The sequence below is a fragment of the Emydura macquarii genome, unplaced genomic scaffold (genome assembly GCF_026122565.2).
Source record: "Emydura macquarii macquarii isolate MOO-44397 ecotype Brisbane River unplaced genomic scaffold, CSIRO-AGI_Emac_v2 contig_312, whole genome shotgun sequence".
Lineage (NCBI taxonomy): Eukaryota > Metazoa > Chordata > Testudines > Chelidae > Emydura > Emydura macquarii.
In genome coordinates, this window is record NW_027130449.1 from 2,404,700 (window position 1) to 2,423,522 (window position 18,823).

At 52.5% G+C, this 18,823-nt stretch overlaps 1 protein-coding gene across 4 annotated transcripts in view; it reads left to right on the forward strand.

Moving 5' to 3' along the window:
- The window catches only part of ST3GAL4 (ST3 beta-galactoside alpha-2,3-sialyltransferase 4), a 151,871-nt gene extending 133,469 nt beyond the window's left edge, over nucleotides 1-18,402 (forward strand). For 2 of the 4 annotated variants that reach the window (XM_067563625.1, XM_067563609.1), the window contains 9 exons: nucleotides 383-464; nucleotides 1,544-1,627; nucleotides 1,810-1,907; nucleotides 5,677-5,737; nucleotides 8,801-8,896; nucleotides 9,702-9,891; nucleotides 10,038-10,181; nucleotides 14,465-14,608; nucleotides 16,674-18,402. In XM_067563625.1, the coding sequence (XP_067419726.1) occupies nucleotides 383-464; nucleotides 1,544-1,627; nucleotides 1,810-1,907; nucleotides 5,677-5,737; nucleotides 8,801-8,896; nucleotides 9,702-9,891; nucleotides 10,038-10,181; nucleotides 14,465-14,608; nucleotides 16,674-16,760 (986 nt within the window). In that variant the 3' untranslated portion in view covers nucleotides 16,761-18,402. The remainder of the gene's footprint in view (nucleotides 1-382; nucleotides 465-1,543; nucleotides 1,628-1,809; nucleotides 1,908-5,676; nucleotides 5,738-8,800; nucleotides 8,897-9,701; nucleotides 9,892-10,037; nucleotides 10,182-14,464; nucleotides 14,609-16,673) is intronic. The other 2 variants (XM_067563618.1, XM_067563634.1) reach the window with 2 other exon arrangements.
- The last annotated feature ends 421 nt before the right edge of the window (nucleotides 18,403-18,823 follow it).

Here is an 18,823-nt window from a genome sequence, read left to right on the forward strand (position 1 = left end):
GCTAGCTTCTTGAGCAATTATCCGGGGTTCTGATTGAGGGTCAGATCAACGGTCCATCTAGCCCAGTATCCTGTCTTCCGACAGTGGCCAATGCCAGGGGCTTCAGAGATAATGAACAGACCAGGCATCATCAAGTGATCCATCCCCTGTCATCCACTGAGTGCTGATATTTATTCCCAGCTTCTTTTTGGGCACTAGTATCCCTAGTTCTCCCAGAAGCACCAAAGTGGGACACTGTTTATCACTGAATCTAGTTTCCCTGCTGGGCACAAGTGCAGTGTCTGAGGTGAATTTCCTTCCCCTGTGCTAACCCTGCATGTTCTGCAGTCACGGCTCCATGGTCTCAGCATCACAGTATTTTCTCTCTCTCTTCCCGGTGTAGGATGGAAGATGCTCGCGGGGCTGGTGTTAGTTCTGGTGATGGCGTGGTATTCTATATCCCGGGAAGAAAGGTACATACATCTGTGAGTGTATTTTTTCAAGTTTTAGTGGGGGCAAGAGGCTTTCCTCTTCTGCCCTTTCCTGATGGTTTCAGGCTCTCTCGCTCTGAGACTCATGGTGTGTGGAAAGGACGCGCTTTCCCTCTCAGGAACAATGTAGAGCTGGAGTCTGGGATAGCTAAATGACACCACCTCTGGCCAGGTAAGAGGGAGGCCCATCTGATCTTGATCAGCTGGTGAAATTCACCGTCTCAGTTTATACTTCAGGATAAACATGATTATAATGTGGCAACAACAGATGAAGGATGCCAGTAAGTGCTATTTTGTTGTAATGACATTGCATAACAACGCATTGGGGGTTCCTCCCCGCCCCAGGCCTCGAATGATTTTGGGGGGACCGATCAGTGCTTGTCCAAGGTGAAATTGGAGCGATCCTGCACAATCTGGGCCTTAGATCATGGTGTGTGAGCCTCAAAACCTTGTCTTCACTAAAAGGTGTATTCTTAACACATTTTAGCTAATACCTGGCAACTAGCGTGAGGTGACATCCTGGAGAAGATGGCTTGTAATTCTAAACATGTGTCGAGTTAGACAATGGGGGAGCCTAGGGTTAGTTACTGGGTTTTAAGAATGCACCTTGTTTTGCTAGTTGAAAACTCACCCAAAGGCTTGAAGCAGCAGAGAGGATAAGCAGTTGAAAAAGATTTTAGGCAGTTTTCTTTGGTGCTTGAGCCTAGAGCTGAAGATGTGTGTTGTGTCTCTGGTCTCTGCATGCTGCTCGCTCTCTTGGGTGGTTTTAAGAGTCCAGTATTTGAAGATATGACAGTCAATAGGAGAAGGGTGCTACTACCCCCAAAGCATAGTCTTAGTCCCGTATACTTTGAGATTCCCTCAGCCTCTGCCACGGCTCCTCTGGCAAGCTGTCACTGGGACAACCTGCAGTAAGCTCTGCTAGTGACACATGGTCTGAAGGTGACGGTTACCCTCTGGCAGTGACGAGCTCTGCTCTCTCTTGGACTCACACCTGCTTGCTGGCCATGCAAACGATGGCTCGAATGGGGCCCAGGCTGGGGGAATCACCATCTCTGCTGTTTGCCTTACAGTTTTTCTTTCCCCGTGCAAGTTGACGACAAAACGACGTGTCCCCAAGGAGAGGTGGAAAAGAAAACCACACTGCTCATAGGGAAGTGAGTAACTGTCCCAAGCAGGAGCTGGTCTTTGCTCCAAAGGGAACAGGGCGGGGGAGGATTGTCACTGCACGATCTGGGGGTGAGGGAAAGGGTGGAGTAGACAGTGAAATCAGCTGAAGATTCTAGTTCAGTTCAGGTTTGCATGTCCCTTTGGCTAATCCGCTCTGTGTTCCTTGCAGTTACACACGGGATCATCCACTGTTTTTACAGCTCAAGGATTACTTTTGGGAGAAGACCCCATCGTCGTATGAGCTGCCCTATGGGACTAAAGGAAGCGGTAAGCAAACCTGCTTCTCGGCTCTCCAGCACCCATCCCGTGGGTTTGGTGAACTGCAGCATGGCACGCAATACAGGACGTGTGTTCTCCTTCACACCTGTTTTTTCTGTCTCTCTTGCTGTCTCCTATTTCTTACTTGCAATCTAACCAGTGTGGCTTGATCGACTGTCTCCCGTGGCCTCTTGGCTCTGTACTGGACTTGCTCATGGGTCAGATTGTCCTCGTGTGAGCGTGTGGCCTGGGAGAGATGGGGCAATGTCGCAAATATCTTGTCATCATCTGACCTCCCCCCGTTTTCACTTAGGGAATTACCCACAAACAGGTTAATTCTGACAGATGTGTTTGTGGTTGCTTGATCAATTGGTGAGGAAAAACATTCAGCCAGTCAGGTGTTCACAGTTTGCCTCAACTATTTGTTACCCAAGATGTGTGTGATTGGTTGTCGGAGTCACGTGGTATGGGTTTCTGCTCCTTAACTGGAAGACGGAGCCTCTTTTTAAAAAGGAGAATAAAGAATATTTTATCTAGATTAAAAGCAATAAAAAGATGCCTATCCCAAGTGCTAGAAGCCTTAACATTGTTCATAACACAGTAGAGTCCTGGCCACACTGCTTTTGGTTGTGTATACCCCACTGGTTACTGTGTGGTGTTGGGAGATAGCTCTTCTCTCTCCTCTCCTCTTGGCTTTCAGCTGCTGGTAGGTTCTCCTCTGGCAGGGACAGATAGGGGCTGGTATGGTCCTCGATAGGTTATCGAGCCCAGCCCCCTGTGTTGTGACAGGGCCATCCCTGACAGGAGTTTGTCTAACCTGATTTTTAAAACCTTCAGTAACGGGGAATCCACAACCTTCCTCAGACACCTATTCCAGAGCTTAACTACCCTTATCGTTGGAAAGTTTTTCCTAATATCTAACCTAAATCTCCCTTGCAGCAGATTAAGCCCATTACTTCTTCTCCATGTCCACTGAAGGTAGGAAAACAGTTGATCACTGTCCTCTTCATAACAGCCTTTAACCTAGTTGAAGGCTGTTATCAGGTCTCCTCTCAGTCATCTTTTCTCAAGACTAAACGTAGCCAGTTTTTTAGCTTTTCCTCAGAGGGCAGGTTTGCTACACCTTTTGTCATTTTTGTTGCTCTCCTCTGACTCTCCAGTTTGTCCACGTCACTCCAAGTGCAGTGCCAAGGGTTGGACGCAGTTCTCCAGCTCAGGCCTCACCGGTGCCGAGTACGATGGGACAATCATCTCCCATGTCTTCCGTACGACTCTTCTGTTAAACACCCCAGAATGTTGTTAGCCTTTTCACAACTGCATCAGATTGTTGACTCCTGTTCGATTCGTGATCCCTGAGAACCCCCAGATCTTTTTCAGCAGTGCTACCACCTAGCCAATTATTTCCCATTTTATAGTTGTGCATTTGATTTTTCCTTTCTAAGTATAGTACTTTGCACTTGTTTTTACTGAATTTCATCTTGTTGAATTCAGACCAGTTCTCCAGTTTGTCCAAGTCCATTTGAATTCTAATTCTGTCCTCCAAAGTGCTTGCAACCCCTCCCAGCTTGGTGTCATCTGCAAATTTTATAAGCATCCTCTCCACTCCATTATCCAAGTCACTAAAAAAATAATACCAGACCCTAGACCGATCCCTGCCAGGACCCACTAGATACGTTCTCCCAGTTGGACCGTGAATCATGGATAACAACTCTTTGATTATGGTCTTTCAACCAGTTTTGCATTCACCTTATCGTAATTTCATCCTAACCACATTTCTCTAGTTCGTGTTTGAGAATGTCCTGTGAGACTGTGTCAAAAACCTCACTAAAATCAAGATATATCACATCTACTGCTTTCCCTCATTCATTAGGCCAAAACCCTTTCAAAGAAGGAAATCCGGTTGGTTTGGCATGACCTGTTCTTGACAAATCCATGCTGGCTATTCCTCATTATCCTATTATTCTCTAGATGTGTACAAATTGATAGTTTAATAATTTGTTTCAGTATTTTTCCAGATATTGGAGTTAGCCTGGCTGGTCTATGATTCCCCATGTTCTTTGTGCCCCTTTTTAAAGATAGGAACTAAGTTTGTCGTTCTCCAGCCTCTGGGACCTCACCCATCCTCCACGTATTCTCAAAGATAATTGCTAATGGTTCCAAGATTGCTTCAGCTAGTTCTTTTAGTACCTAGGACGAATTTCATCAGGCCCAGTTGACTTGGATACATCTAATTTATCTAAATATTCTTTCCCTATTTTGGCTTGCGTTCCTTCCCCTTCGTTGTTGTTAATTGTGTTGAGTGTCTCGTCTTTTTAGTGAAAACTGAAGTGAAATAGACATTCAACACCTCAGCCTTCTTGAAGTCATTAGTTATTAGTTTTTCTTCCCTGCTAAGTAGAGAATCTCCACTTGCGGTCGTCTTTCTCTTGCCCCTAATGTATTTTAAAAGCTGCTGCTTCTTGTCTTTCATATCCCATACTGAGTGTAACTCATTTTGTGCCTTACCTTTCCTGATTTTGTCCCTACACACTTTTGCACTCCTCCTTAGCAATCTGTCCACGTCTCCACTTTCTGAAGGATTCTTCTTTGATTTTCTGCTCATTGAAAAGCTCCTGATGGAGCCATATTGGCCTCTTCCTATCCTTCCTTTGCATCGGCACTGTGCGCAGCGGTGCCTTCAATACTGTCTCCTTGAGAAGCTGCCCTGAGCTTCTACCCAAGTCCTCAGTCCTGGCAGGAACAGCGCACTTTGGGGGTGTGGCTATGGTGATGCTGTGGGAGGCTTCATGTTGACGGGCAGATGGTGGCCGGCTTCTCCCAGTTCCTCGTTGCCTGCCTGCACCATGGATGTGGATGCGTGTGGTGCAACCCAGTGCAGTTGGGAGGTGTATGGCTTTGGAGGAAGCTCTGGGCAGGGTTGGGAGCACGCTCCTCCATCTATGCCAGTGTTCAGACCGGTGCAGCGCTGTGCGTTAATAGCGGGCAGGAGATCTGCTGGTGCAGATGCAGGCTTCCCAGGAGAGAGCGAGAGTCGTCCGTTGTTACCGTCGTTATTTATTTTCAGCACTTAGGAGCCCCAGTCCTGAAACAACACCCCGCACAAACTGCCCCAAAGCGCTTACACTCTGAGTGCAAGACACTAGCCACAGGCGGCTGTGGGCAGACAAGGGAGCCCAAGGAAACCGGGGTCTGCACAGAGTGCATTTTGGGAGCAGCTGGAGCAGAGAGGGCTGCCGGGGAAGGCTGTACCCCGTCTTGCTCAGTGCTCTTGTTTCGAAGCCCCTAAGTGCATGGTGTTTTACTCTAACCGGTGCCTGATCAACAAGCGCGTGGCTGTCTCTGTCTTCCCCGCCAGCCCCGGGGACACTGGGTGGTTCTTGTTAAGTTGCTACACTCCTTCCTTCCTGCCGCCCAGTCTGCCACGGCCTCGAGGAAGGAGGCTCAGGCATGGATGTGCGGCAGTGCCCATCCCCTAGGAAAGACCCGAGTGGTGCTCAGAGCATCTTTGCTATGCAGAGCTTGCTGCTTGTACTGGCCCCTCTCTCTAGGTGACCTCCCCAGCGCGGGCAGTCTGCCTTTGGCCAGAAGGAGGGGCAAGGTGGAGACTTTGACGGTGGGAAAGGGGATGATCCCAGGGAAAGAGCCCTCCAGGAGAAGAATTCCCTCTCGGGTCGCAGCGTGGTGCATGGGGCAGCCGGGGGGTCTTGTGCCGATATGGGGATCTCGTTGCTTCTGGCAGGACTGACCTCACTCACTGCCCCCTTGCATTCCTTTGCAGAAGACAGTCTCCTCCGGTTGTTAGCAATCACCAGCTCCTCGGTGCCTGAAAGCATCCACAGGTAATTCCCGTGCAGCCACCCTTTCTTTAGCCTCCCCTCCCAACACAGCCGATGGGACGTGCTGTCGTTGTCGGGTGAATGATCTTCCTGGGGTTGTGGACGGGGGGCTGGCTCGGGAGCTCTGGGGATTCAGCTCCACTCTTTATCCAATAGCCAGATGCAGGGCTGGCTCCCCCTCCACCCCCAGGTGTGTCCGAGTGAGGGTGTTCACTCCCCACAACCCATTTGGCCCTTGGCTTTTCTGATGGGCCAGTTAGTCATCTGTGAGGGCTGGGATCTGGGGTCTGGACTGAGTTTTCAGGGTCACTGGCTGTAGGTCACTGGCCTTCAGGTGGTATCTGAAGAGGTTCAGTCACCACCGGCCTGGACTCCCGTGGGATGAGGAGGTCCAAGACTCTGTAGACTGGGATAAACCCAAAACTGGTTTCAAACCCAGCAGACCCCCTCTCCCCCACAACAAACCCAGGAAGCTCTTGGCCTGAATGCCAAGGAGGGTGAAGTCCATTTACCTTGGCAGAGTCAAGCCCAACACAGGCGAGTTTCCCCACGGGGCTCTGCCCACTTCTAGCCCCCTTGGTTTGCCAGTCCGTGGGTCCCTCCAGCTCTGCTCAAGCCCCTCAGTCCTGCCCGGCAGCCCCCCCTGTCCTTCCATTCCCCGGCCCCTTTTAAGCCCAGGTTGCTAAACTGCATGCTTGACTTTTATGATGTGCACAAATATGCACGGGTGACTTGGTTGGGTGAGTCCCTCTCCCCCCCCCCCCCCCCCCCCCCGTCGTCGTGTCGTCTCTCCCCCCCAGCGCCCTGTCTCCCTGCAGCCTATGCCAGGATTTGATTTCCGAGCCCCGGGAGACTTGCTGTCTGTAGCCCAGCCCTGTATTGACAGACGTGCATCAGGACATGATGTCATGGTCTTGCAGCCCCAGCCAGCCACCTGGTTGTTTGCTTGCACTCAAATGAAGTAAATGGCTGGACTCTGTCTGGGACGTCCGGCAACGCGAGCCGTTGATTTGTGGCAGGAGGGTAATGACCTGCAGTGTCAGTCAGCCGTGGTGTGGGGACTAGCTGCACGGCTCCGTCTCACTCTGGGGTCTGTCTGCTTGTCTGAACATGTGAGCCGTGGGTCAGAAATACAGGCCAAGTGGCCCCCATTCCTACAACCCCAGAGGATATAGGGCACTGTTGCAGCTGAGCAAAGGAACAGGATCCAGATAAGACCCAATCTAGCACCGAGCCAGCCCATCTAGAATCAGGAATGAGAACCAGATCTCAGGAGGCTCAACAAAACGCCAGTGCAAAGCCGAAAAATGTAACTAGAACCTTTCTTGTTTTGCTGCCGTCTCTAGCAGCCGGGCGGGAGGGGCAGAGGCAAAAACCAAACCTGGGATCCAGCAAGGGATTATGGAACATCCTACAAAGGCAGGTCACAGGGTCAATTAAAGACCTGTCCCAGATACGATGCCTAGCTTGTCTCATCCAAGTGCTTTAGAAAGGAGGCCAGTATCATTATCCTCATTGGGCAGATGGGGAAACTGAGGCACAGAGCAAAATGACTTGCCAACGGTCACCCAGCAGCTGAGCTGGGAATAAAGCCCATGACCCCTGAGACCCAGTGCAGTGGTCAAGTCCCTAGGCCAGCTCCCTGTAGCACCCTGGTGAACTGGAGCATGGGACAGTTTGTGCAATACAGTGCTGTTTGTTATTTGATAAGGGAGATGCACTGCGCTGACAGGCTCAGCCCCTGTGTTTGCCTGCGTCTCCGTGCACTATCCTGTGTCTATGAACTCTGGACTGAAATCCGGCCTCTAATCCCATTTAATAAGGGCCTCCAACAGCTTGGTAGCTCTGCAGGTGGCCCAGAGACTGGCCCAGACAAACTCCTGACATCAAGTCCTCTCTTAAGGAAGTGGTTTGAACTGGTGGAAGAATTAGGTTGGCCAGGTGAAGCACCATCCACCAGGTGCCCTGAGGTCTCTCTGACCTTGGTCCAGGTGCAGGGCTGGCTTTTCACGTGGATACTCCATTCCACTCCCGCTTCTGGCGGCAGCACTTTTCTCTTCCTCGTCAGGCAGCTGGGCACTTTGGTTTTCCCTGCTGATCTCAGCTGTTACTGCCGGGATGGGGCCCGGAAGGGCGCTGACGCTGCATTTCTATAGCATGGCCGTCTGCGGGGCTCGAGCGCTTCTTGGACCTCACCACTTCCTTGTGCTGCTGCCGGGGCAGCCCCAGTTCCCAGAGGAGAAAACTGGGGCACGGAGAGATGGCGACTCGACCAGGGTCACATACAGCGTCTGTGTCAGAGCAGATCTCTTCGACTGTAGCCCAGAGCCTTTCTGGCAGCACGACGTGGAACCCATGCGAAGAGTGTAGTTCTTTATCCCCCGGCTAGTGGCTGGCTCGGATAAGAGTCTACTTCCATGACTATTTACAGGAGTTACTCCTGTAACTCGAGTGCTAGCGGCTCTTGCTTTTAGTGATGAAGGTCACAAATTCAATCCCCGCTGATCCTGCAGCAAGGGGGCTCGTTGTACGCACCTGCCACCTTGTTTGGTTGCTAACCTGTGTTGTTTGCAGTCCAATGTGCCAATAAGGGGTATCTCTTGTCTCTCGGGCTCCGGTTGGACTGTAACTGCGTTGGTAGTGACTGGGTGCCCTTGTCATTCAGTGTGAAATGGGTGTGGTGATTTCAGTTTGCTTCCTCGCGGGTGGTGGGGAGATGAGGGGCAAGGGTCAACATCAGAAAAATGGCCCTACTGACTAGGCCAAGGGGCATTGTAATGGGAATTCACACCTGCATTTCCCCTGGAATCCACTGGTAAAAATGCTGTGCTCACAGAGATCCATCATCATCCTGTCTGACTTCCTGCATCGCAAAGCCATAGAATTCCATGCAAACTTCACCCCCCAGCAAGAAGCTCAGCACTGGAGAGCACCAAAGAGTTCAGGCTGTTTTTGTTGCTTCTAAAAATGTGTAAAGAACTAGATTGTTCGGTGTAAAGGGGGAGAGAATCCCTCAGAGTTGAAAACCGGGAGAGTGTGCGGTGAAGATTGCATTTTCTTTTGCAGCATGAAATGCCGGAGGTGTGCCGTGGTGGGGAATGGACACCGGCTCCGAAACAGCTCCATGGGGGAAGCAATCAACAAATACGACGTGGTGATCAGGTAAGGTGCTATGGGGGTTCAATACAATGAGTCTTCGTCTTCCTCCCCCCATGGACCCACCGCATCTGTTTGGAGACAGCGGTGTCTGTTCGCAGATTCCTGGGGACAGGCAAAGATAAACGCTCAGGGATCCACGATGTGTCAGTGGGATGGAGGAAAACTGAACGCATTCGTTTCACGTTGAGAAACCAGAATCGATGCGGCATGTGAACCTCGTATCGTTCCCTTTTCCTTTGACTTGGCTTTGGTGTGCATGAAAGGCGGTGGAGCCTAGGAGCGGGGCTAGCACAGACTAGAGCTGGCCAAGAGATGCTGACATTTGATTTCATTCTGAATCGGAATCAAAGTTTTCAAAATTTCTGGCGAGCTGGAAATCTTGAACGTTTCGTTTCAGAAACGTGGACGCATGGCTTTTCCCAAACATTCGTATCCGTTTCTCTGTTCTCTCATCCTCTCCCAGAAGAGAGAAAGGCATGGGAGAGTTTTGGTTTGGAAGGGTTTGTATAAATGGACATCCCCATTGCTCAGAGTTTGTTAGAGAAGGCAGGTCACAGCAATGTCTCTGACACCTAGAGTGGAAGGTGATGTTCCTCCCTTCCTGGGGGAGTTCATTCCCGAAGGCTCCTGTCCCCAAGTCTCCTACCTAACAAATCCATCCTGTTGAAGTGTGGTGGGCAGGTGGCTTGAATCCCCGAAGGAGTTTCTGCTGGGAATGGGGAGCGAGATGCTAATGGGACAGGTCCTGGGGAAAGTGGGACATGTGTGGAAATATCACCTGCCCCATCTTGTGCTCCCTTTTCCCCAGGTTGAACAATGCACCCGTTCATGGGTACGAGCAGGACGTGGGCTCCAAGACCACTATGCGCCTATTTTACCCCGAGTCCGCGCACTTCAACCCCAGAAAGGAAAACAATCCAGATACTTTGCTGGTGCTGGTGCCATTTAAACCCATGGATTTCCAGTGGATGGAGACAATCCTCAATGACAAGAAGCGAGTAAGTGCTGCGGGGGCTACGGCTGGTCTCTCCTCTGCCGTGTTTCACTATAGCTGCTGACCCCTCCGCACCAGCCTCCCAGGGTTGCAGCCCTAGTGACTCCGGGGCAAAGAACAGCCACTGACTTCCCTGTTGTCCTTTTCCAGATTCGCAAGGGGTTCTGGAAGCAGCCCCCTATAATTTGGAATGCGAATCCCAAGCAAGTGCGAATTCTGAACCCTTATTTCATGGAAATAACTGCTGCTAAATTGCTTAATCTTCCCATGAAGCAACCACGGAAGGTTAAACAGGTAAGGGAGCCGGTGTGCTGGGGTTAAAGAGAGACAGACAGACTTGCTGTGCCCCAGGTCGAAATCACAGGGCATTCACAGCTGGAACACACTACCGGGACCTGGTGCCATTCAGCTGCACTACCACTGTGCCCCGTTGACTTATTGCCTAACTCCATCCGCCGGCCTCTCCCTGGAAATGGATAGAAATTGGGTGAGGGACAATCAGTTCTTCTTCGGATGCTGGTCCCTCCATGGGTTCCAGACAAGGGTGCGCAGGCGGGCCATGCGCCGGAGCCGGCACGGTTCGCAGTAGTGTCCACTGACCTGCATGTGAGTCAGCCGCATGGTGTGACCAAGGCTTTGAGAGGCTGTGTGGGTTGACGCTGCTCCCGTTTCCTCTACTGCCGCCTGGCCAGAGTCGGAGCCCCTGTTCCTTAGTGCTCTTAATTTTCTACAAGAACTTGTCTGGTTTTTCCCTGCCCTTTGTACATACTTTTTCTTCTAGCTGTGTGTAGTTGCCAGTAGTAGTTAGTTAGTTAGGACTTCCCTTGTTCGATTTCTTTCCCTCCTGGGGCTTCCCCTCTCCTTTCTGGGGACTATGCCCCAGCAAGCTGTCTTCAAAAGCTGTGTTTTGTGTCCGCTCTCCTTCTCTGTGAGCACCGAGCACCGACGTCTCTATTGGCTTGGTGAGTCTCACGTCCTCACCCGTTGCGCCATTTGCCGCTCGTTTCTGCCTTGGACTTGGGACGCGAGGGAACTTCGCCTCCGCAAACACCTGCTGGAGGAGGCTGCGTGCCCACGGGTGCAATCGGATCCGAGGCCGGCGGATGAAGGCTCCCCCGATCCCAGCTCGTGCGCCGGCGCTCGTGGTACCGCCGCATCTGCCGAAGCCCTGCCGTGAGCATAAGAAGCGTGGACATGGGGACAAGGGCAGCTCCCCGACGGGTTCCGCCTCTAAATGCAGCATTGCTTCCCTGAGCCGCGCCAGGGCGGGTGAGAAGTTGCGTGTTGCCCTGGCTGAGCCGCCTGCTAAGAAGCCTCGCATGGAGCATAAGGCCAAGCGCTGCCGCGAACCGCCATCACCGCCTCCAGCCACAGCCACCGGTCGGCCACCTTCGCCTCCGGCACCGTCGACGCTGGCTGGCCCCTCCGGACTCTCGTGCCCGGTCCCCCGTACACCGGGCTGCCTGTCTCCGCTGATGCCCACGGCCAAGCTGATTCTGCCGTACGCCGGCTCCCGTCACAACCCAGCTCCCTGATAGATTTGGGGCTCCCATCTCCGGTGGATGAGCCTCTCCTGCTCATGCAACTCCCTTTTCCACTCTGCCTCGTCCCGACAGCCCCCACCCCTGCCAGAACCATCCTCGGAGTCTGAGTGGTCCTCTGAGCCAGGCCCCCCTTTCTCTCCTGCGCGATCCTACAGCCCGGATCCTTGATGACATCTGTGCTACCCGCTGACGTCCGGCTTCCCGCCGATAACCCCAGGGCCTGCTACTGCTCAGCCCATATGTCTGTCCCTATTGGCCGGCCTGGGACCCCTATGGGGACAACAGGGTGTCACCGCTACCACACCACTGGCCATCCCCTGCACGCCCCACCCTCCGTCCATGACAAGCCTCAGGACATCGCTGCACCACCCATAATCGCTGGAGCCTCCTTGTCTCCAGATGAAGCACTCATTCCGCCTTCCCTTTCCCCTTTGGACGATCACAGCCAGTATCACGACCTGCTTCGATGCACGGATGCTGCTCTGTCTCCCGGTGGAGGACGTCCAGGGCTTGCAGAACCAGTTCCTGGATATCCTGCAGCCTTCTCGGCCCATCCCCACTGCCCTTCCTATCCACGAGGCCATTCTCTAGCTGCTCCAATTGGTCTGCTACACCCCAGCTTCTTGTATCCCTACCCCGAAATGTGCCAAATGCCACTGCTTCATTCCTTCTAAGGGTATGGACTTCCTGTTTACGCATCTGCCCCCCAACTTGCTCGTGATCCAAACAGCGACCGAACGCGCCTGACAGCAGCACTTCGAGGCCACCCCTCTGGACTGAGCAGACAAAAACTGGACCTTCTGGGGTGCAAGATTCATTCCTCCATGGGCCTCTACATCCCAGCTCCGACCCGCAGGCAGTGGTGGCCATCTTTCCACCCCCGTCCACACGCCACCTACCAACCCTACTCGCAACACCCACAGGAGTAGTCCCGCCGTAGCTCGCGCATGCAACAGCCCTGTTACTCCACCGCCGCCGCTTCCACTGCCTTGATCTTTCTGCAGCGTCCCTCCAAACAGCCGTTTTGACTCTTTCCCCAAATTTCCCTCCACTTCTCCTATGGCACCCCAGACTTGGGGCAGTCTTGTCCTGTTTGCCCACTATTGGGGCATGATTGCCACCGACCAATGGGTGCTGGACATTCTTCACCGGGATACCTGATAGAGTTCCTCTCCTTCTCCCCTCATCGCCTGCCCCATTCTGGCTGTGGGGATCCCTCCCACCATGATCTCCTCCATGAGGAAGTGGACACCCTCCTCTGGAAGAGCACCATAGAATACATCCCTCACTGCCACCGTGGCTGTGGGGTCTACTGCCCTTATTTCCTTGTGCCGAAAAAAGGGGGTGGCCGCCGCCCCATTCTAGATCTTTGGGGGCTGAACCAATTGACATGGAAGTTCTGATTCCGGACACTCCCTCTCATTATGCAGTCCCTCCCCCATGGGGCCTGGTTCGCGGCTCTCGCTATGTAAGTTGCATTCTTTCACATAGATGTCCACCCGACTCATCCAAAGTTCCTCCATTTCACAGTGGGACACTCTCATGATCTGTTCTGGCTCCTCCCCTTCGGTATCGTCACTGCCCCTCGTGTTCACGAAGACCTTCGCCATTGTCGCGGTTCAACTGCGTCATCTCGGCCACTCGGTGTTCCCTTACTTGGGCGACTGGCTCCTTGTTGTGCCTTCTTGCAACCGTTTCCACTCCACTATCCAGACCTTTTGTGACCTCCCCGCCGGCCTGGACATTTGCATCGTCAAGGACAAGTCGGTTCTCATCCCTACCCGTATATTCACCTTCATCAGGGCACTCCTGGACTCTCTCGTGGGCTGAGCGTTTCTCCCGATGGACTGTTTTGCTGCCCTCACCTCCCTCGTTGCACAGCTGTGCCGCAATCTGCGCATGTGTATCCGCCGATGCCTTTCCCTCCTTGGCCATGTGGCAGTCTGCACCCCTCCAGATTCCTTATTGGGGCTTTGGATCAGCCAAAAAAGAGAATTTGTCCCAGGTTCACACTGAGCCCAGCACATGTTGGGACAGGACTTTGGGAGTTTAAGCAGTGCTGTCTGGGTACCCATGCAGTGCAGATGTGGGCAATGAAGCTTTAACTAAACTATCCATTCTCGGTGCCTTGATCTATACGGATCCCAATGAGCTGGCACATAGTCATGAGGGCTGTCCCGATCTGGAGAACGTTCAAGAAGCTACCTGGAAAATCCATGTGTGTCTTGGAATTCATGACCCCAATATTCCCTCTCTTGTCCAGTCAGGTTGTTTTATACCCCATAAGGCAGGTGATGAAAGATGCAGGACAAAATTGAGAGTCCCACTTTGTAATGGCGGCAGCCCTATTGCTAGAACCTGCCCTTCCGAAGAGGGGGAAACCTCCATGCTAAGTCTTGCATATGGGATGAACTGTGTCCATGTATCATAAGGAACTATGGACATCGGTGAGCCTAGAACCTGGCACAAGCCACTAAACTAGCATAGAGATGGGGCTAGTTATGAGTGAAGCAGGCTGATAGGTACTGGAGCCAGCCAGCAGCGAGAGACGGAAGCACTAGAATTGGATGAAATTTTTCACTTGAAACTTTTTTCACCGAAAAACAAAAATTTAGTGACACGGAAACATTTTCCGAATTTGGGTCAATTTTGCTGAATTGTTTCAATCGGGGGAAAAATCCTTAAAAAAATCCAAAGAAATCAAAGTGTTTCATTCTGACGTTTTCCAACTGATCTTCCTTCAAAATGTCCTTTAATTGTATTTGTTTTTAAAAAGCTCCAAATTGAAAGGAAACCTCTTCAGTTGACCCAAAACTATGTTTATTGTTGTTTAGAATTGCCGGCGAACTGAAAAATCCATTATTTGCACAGCTCTTATGATTATGCGTACTAAAGCCACTGTGTAATACACTAGACCTGTCCCCAGAGAGAGAAGGGGGGAGAAAACCACTCTGAACTGAACACAGAATGTACAGGATTTTTTTTTTATCACCCTGAGCCCTTCCCTTTCTCTCTTTTTCTCTCTCCATCTAGAAACCAACAACGGGATTATTAGCCATCACCTTGGCATTGCACTTCTGTGACCTGGTACATATCGCAGGCTTTGGGTATCCCGACTCTACCAATAAAAAACAGACCATACACTATTACGAGCAAATCACACTAAAGTCAATGGCTGTAAGTAACCACACCCTTTCCCCTCTAGTGTTGATAACACTTTGCTGTTACACAGCACCTTTCCTCTGTGAATCTCTGGGCTTTACACACGTCACTGGAAGGAACTGTATTATTACCGTGTTAGCGGTAAACTGTCTGGGTACTGTCTGTAATAGAACAAGGGGTGATACCTCTTCTCAATATGCTGTGGCCACTACCCACGGGCAGACCCAGGAATAGCTTTGATGCATTCCATCCAGTGGAGAGCAGTGGTGCATACGACCGTGATGGTCCGTAAAAGCTCTTCCATTCCCTTGGTGTTTGGAGTATTCCCCATAGCAAGTATAGGAGATACCTAGGGAATACTCCAGGTAGTAGCGCTCTCTGTATTATGGGAGGGTCTAGGAACAGCAATCGAGGAGCAGGGCCCCCATGTGTGAGGCTCTGTACAGACAGCAGAACATTTAGGTGGCCAGATCTATGGGGCAAGGACCATCTTTTCATTCTGTCTGTGCAGCACCTAGCACACTGGGGTCCAGGTCCGTGACTAGAGCTCTTAGGTGCAGCTGCAATACAGTTAATAAATAAGTAATGAAGATAGACCCTCCCCAGATGCCCTCTAAAGCAGGGTTTCGCCACCTGTGGGACGGGACCCAAAATTGAGTCACCAGAATGTTTCAGAGGCTGGCGTGGCAGCTCCTGGGCTCTTGTCCCACGGGCCTGGCTGGGCTCCTCTCCCTGCGCCAGGCACTGCGACCTCCGGGGTCCCAGCACCGCTCAGGTTTGGCCCAGCCGTCATGACGATGGCAGTGCAGGTAGGCCAGATTTGAGTGAATGGCTCTGCAGCCCCGTGAGCCGGGTCACAGCTCCAATCACACATTTGGTCCAGTCTGGAGGGAGGAGGGGGGGCAAACCAGAGTGGCGTTGCAACCCAGAGCGGCAGCACTCAGAGCGGAGAGCCAAGCTCAGCCAGCCCCCAGCACAGGAGCTGCAGGAGCCGCCGCTGTGGGGTGAGTGCTGGGTGGATCCAACCCTCCTGGGGTGCAGGACCTGAGCAAAACCACCCCAGGGCTCCACCGCCAGACTATTTCCTGGGCCACGACATGCCAGCAACGTTTACAAATGGATCCTGAGCTGGTTGAGAACCAGTGATCTAAAGTACAAGTGCAATGGGAGGCCAGGCAGAATCTCGGTGGTGTAATATTGGACGTGTCTTTTGCTGTGGCACAGACACAAAGGTACACGTCATTCCCCAGTTGCCACCTGTTACAGGAAAACACAAATGATGAAAATACATCTGTGGAAAAAGCCCATGGGCAAGTGTTTCCACACACAGGCCACATGCTGTGTAGAGTCCAAATGTGCTTCCTTCCTTTGGCTTTATGAGCACAGACATTAGCAATGATATAATACGCGGCTCAGCTCAAAACATCTCCCCACATTGGGCTACTCCTACGGCTCCTCCTACAGGGTTGCTCAGCCCACACCCTAGATCCTTCATCCCTAGAGAGCTCCCTTATTACTCCCTTCTAGATATGAGTTACCTGCCTCAGGAGTCAGCAGAATTCGTTTATCCCTTTCCAGCTGGGACTCACCTCTGCAAACACTGCCAGCCTAGGATAATTTGTGGGGTTGTTAAGTATAACGGCCAAGATTTCCCCAGCCCAGAGAAGAATTTAGTCTGTGAGCATCTAAGTAGACAAAGGGAGAGTCACCGGCCTGGTTTGCTGTTAACTCAATGCAAAGTAAATGATCCCCCTTGTCTTGCTTCCCCTCTTCTAATCCTCAAGGTGGCTAATGACCATTGGACCCATTTTGTCAGTGTGTTCAGTGAGGCCTGGTGGCTTTTTTCCTGGATTCCTGAAAGAATGCTTTGAAATTGCATGCATTAAATATTAAATTCCTAAAACAATGTCACCCCCCTTTTAATGCTGCAGCGCCCCGCTGATCATCACGAAGGGTGAACTGCAATGAAGCAGGGTTGAGCAGAGAGGGAGGGCTGAGAGGACACACGGCTTTTCCCATCTGGCGTGGCCACCTGATAAAAGCCTCTGGCCTAACACGCTTTCTTTTGTCGGTCTCGCAGGCTTCGGAGCACAATGTCTCGCACGAGGCATTAGCAATAAAAAAGATGCTTGAATTAGGCGTCGTCAAGAACCTCACTTACTTCTGATGGGACGTGGACTGGAATTGCCCCAGAGCTGCCTTGGCGTCTGCCATGGCTGCCTGTCGCCCAGCGCATCCCAGTGTCCGTTGGCCTGGAGAGACCACCGCCGAAGGGGGCTTCTTGCTCGTGGTGGGACTGACTGCTGGGGACGGCGCTGATCCTGGAGAAGGTGGGCCGAGGGGAGCGGGCCGGGGAGCCCCCGTCGCCCAGGCTGACGTGGCTTTCAGCTGCATCATGTCAAGACTCGGAAGCGGAGCATCCGAAATCCTTACAGTTGGAGGGTGGATGAATTCCTCTGGGCCAAGCCGGCGCTGACTCGCAGGCCTTTTCCGGCAGCGCGGCGGCTGCCCCCGCGGGACTGGCCATCTCTTGTGGCTTGCTGCTGCAGCCATCACTTTGGGCTTCCCGAGCCACGTGGGAGCCCGGGGCTGTTTACCGCACTATTTAACTAAACCCTGTGCCACTGAAGAACTGTCAGCTTCTTGCCAGCTCGGTTTGCTCTCAGAACCTGAATGAGTCAGAGGGGCCGGTTTGACCCCCAGTGGGGGGAGGGAGCTGGCTCTGGGGTGCAGCATGTGGGAATGCACCCTTGCCAGCTGCATTTATTGGGGTATTCGGGGCACTCGGCAGTATTTTGTGGATGATTTTTTTAATACCAAAACAGTGACCGGGAACGGAACGTGCTGCATTATCCCGCTCTGGGAGACTCCTCCTTCGGGGGTGGGGTGTGTGTGTCAGTGTGTCTCCAATCCAGTGTCCCAACTCCATTCCCGTGGGGGGAGGGTCCTTAACCATGAGGAACCCACCCCTGCCTCCCAGTGTTGCTTCCCAGCGGGAATGGGGAGCTAGTGAACAGAGTGGGGGCAGAGTGGCAGAGCATTAAATTATTCTTCCCTGACAGAGCCACGCTGCCTGCCTCACCCCCTCCTTTCTCGGACGGTGAAGGGCGACAGCTCTTAAGGGCGGGCCTAGCATGGGGAGTTAAGTGAGGTGAAATCGTGGACATTTCAGGAATGAGCTGGCCCCGGGGACGCCTCCGCGGTGGGAATGAGCTGGCTCTGGGAACGCCTTCTGCTCGGCCCCACTTGCTGATCCGAAGCAGGAATAGATGTGTTTTAATTTTCCTTTTTTAAAACTGTTGATCCAATTTGTTTTTTTTTTTAATTCTTTTCCTCCTCCAAGTGCAAGTGCGTTTCTTGCGGGTGAGAGGGGCTAGATTGACAGCCCGTGGGATCGCAGCCCTCAATTTAGCCACAGAACAGGTACCACGTGGGCTGTGGAACTGTGCCCGGCTCCCAGACTTGGCCCTAAATTTGCAGGGCTCAGACGGGAGGTCAGTCTCCGTAGCCTGCCCAAACCGTCCCCTGTCTGTGGAGATTGCCAACCGTCAGGCTATGGGTACACATTCCCTGGGAGCTGGGCCTTTGGTAGATCCTGAAGTGGGGTTGGGGGCACGAGTGCTGCTAGACCCCAGATCTCTCATTGGAGTGTGTGGGGGGGATTCAGGGGGTCAGTTCTTCCTCCGGGTTCTGATCCAAAGGGGCGTGGACTGTGTGGGACGGAGCAGAAATGTCTCTCCTGGGCAGGCCGTGCTGTGGCTCAACGCTAATTAATTTAATGAACTAATTTAAAGTGATTATTTATCTGAGATGCGTCGGTGTCTGTTGCGGAATGAGTGGAATGCTGTCATTTCTGGTGAATTGCTGTGTGGGGTGGCTCAGAACAGGTGACCCTGTGGTGTTGAAACTATCGTCCTTCTGCTTTGGCTGAAGGGGGGAGCGAACTTTGGGGATCCCCCCTCCAAACCCAGCTCCAGTACCGGCCAAGTACCTCCCCCCCTTATTCTCCATGGAGGCACAGGCTCGGGGTTGCAACTGTGCCCACAGGATCTCTGTAGGGTTTTGACTTCATCACTAAGCGTCTAACCCCGCTGAAGGACTCCGTCTGACTTTAGCAAGTCCCACTGCAGCCCTGCAGCCCTTCTCCCTTGGAGCAGTCACACCTGCGTGACGTGGCTGGCATCACTAGACGGCATGGTTGTGGGCGTGGGCCGGTTGCCGATGCTATGG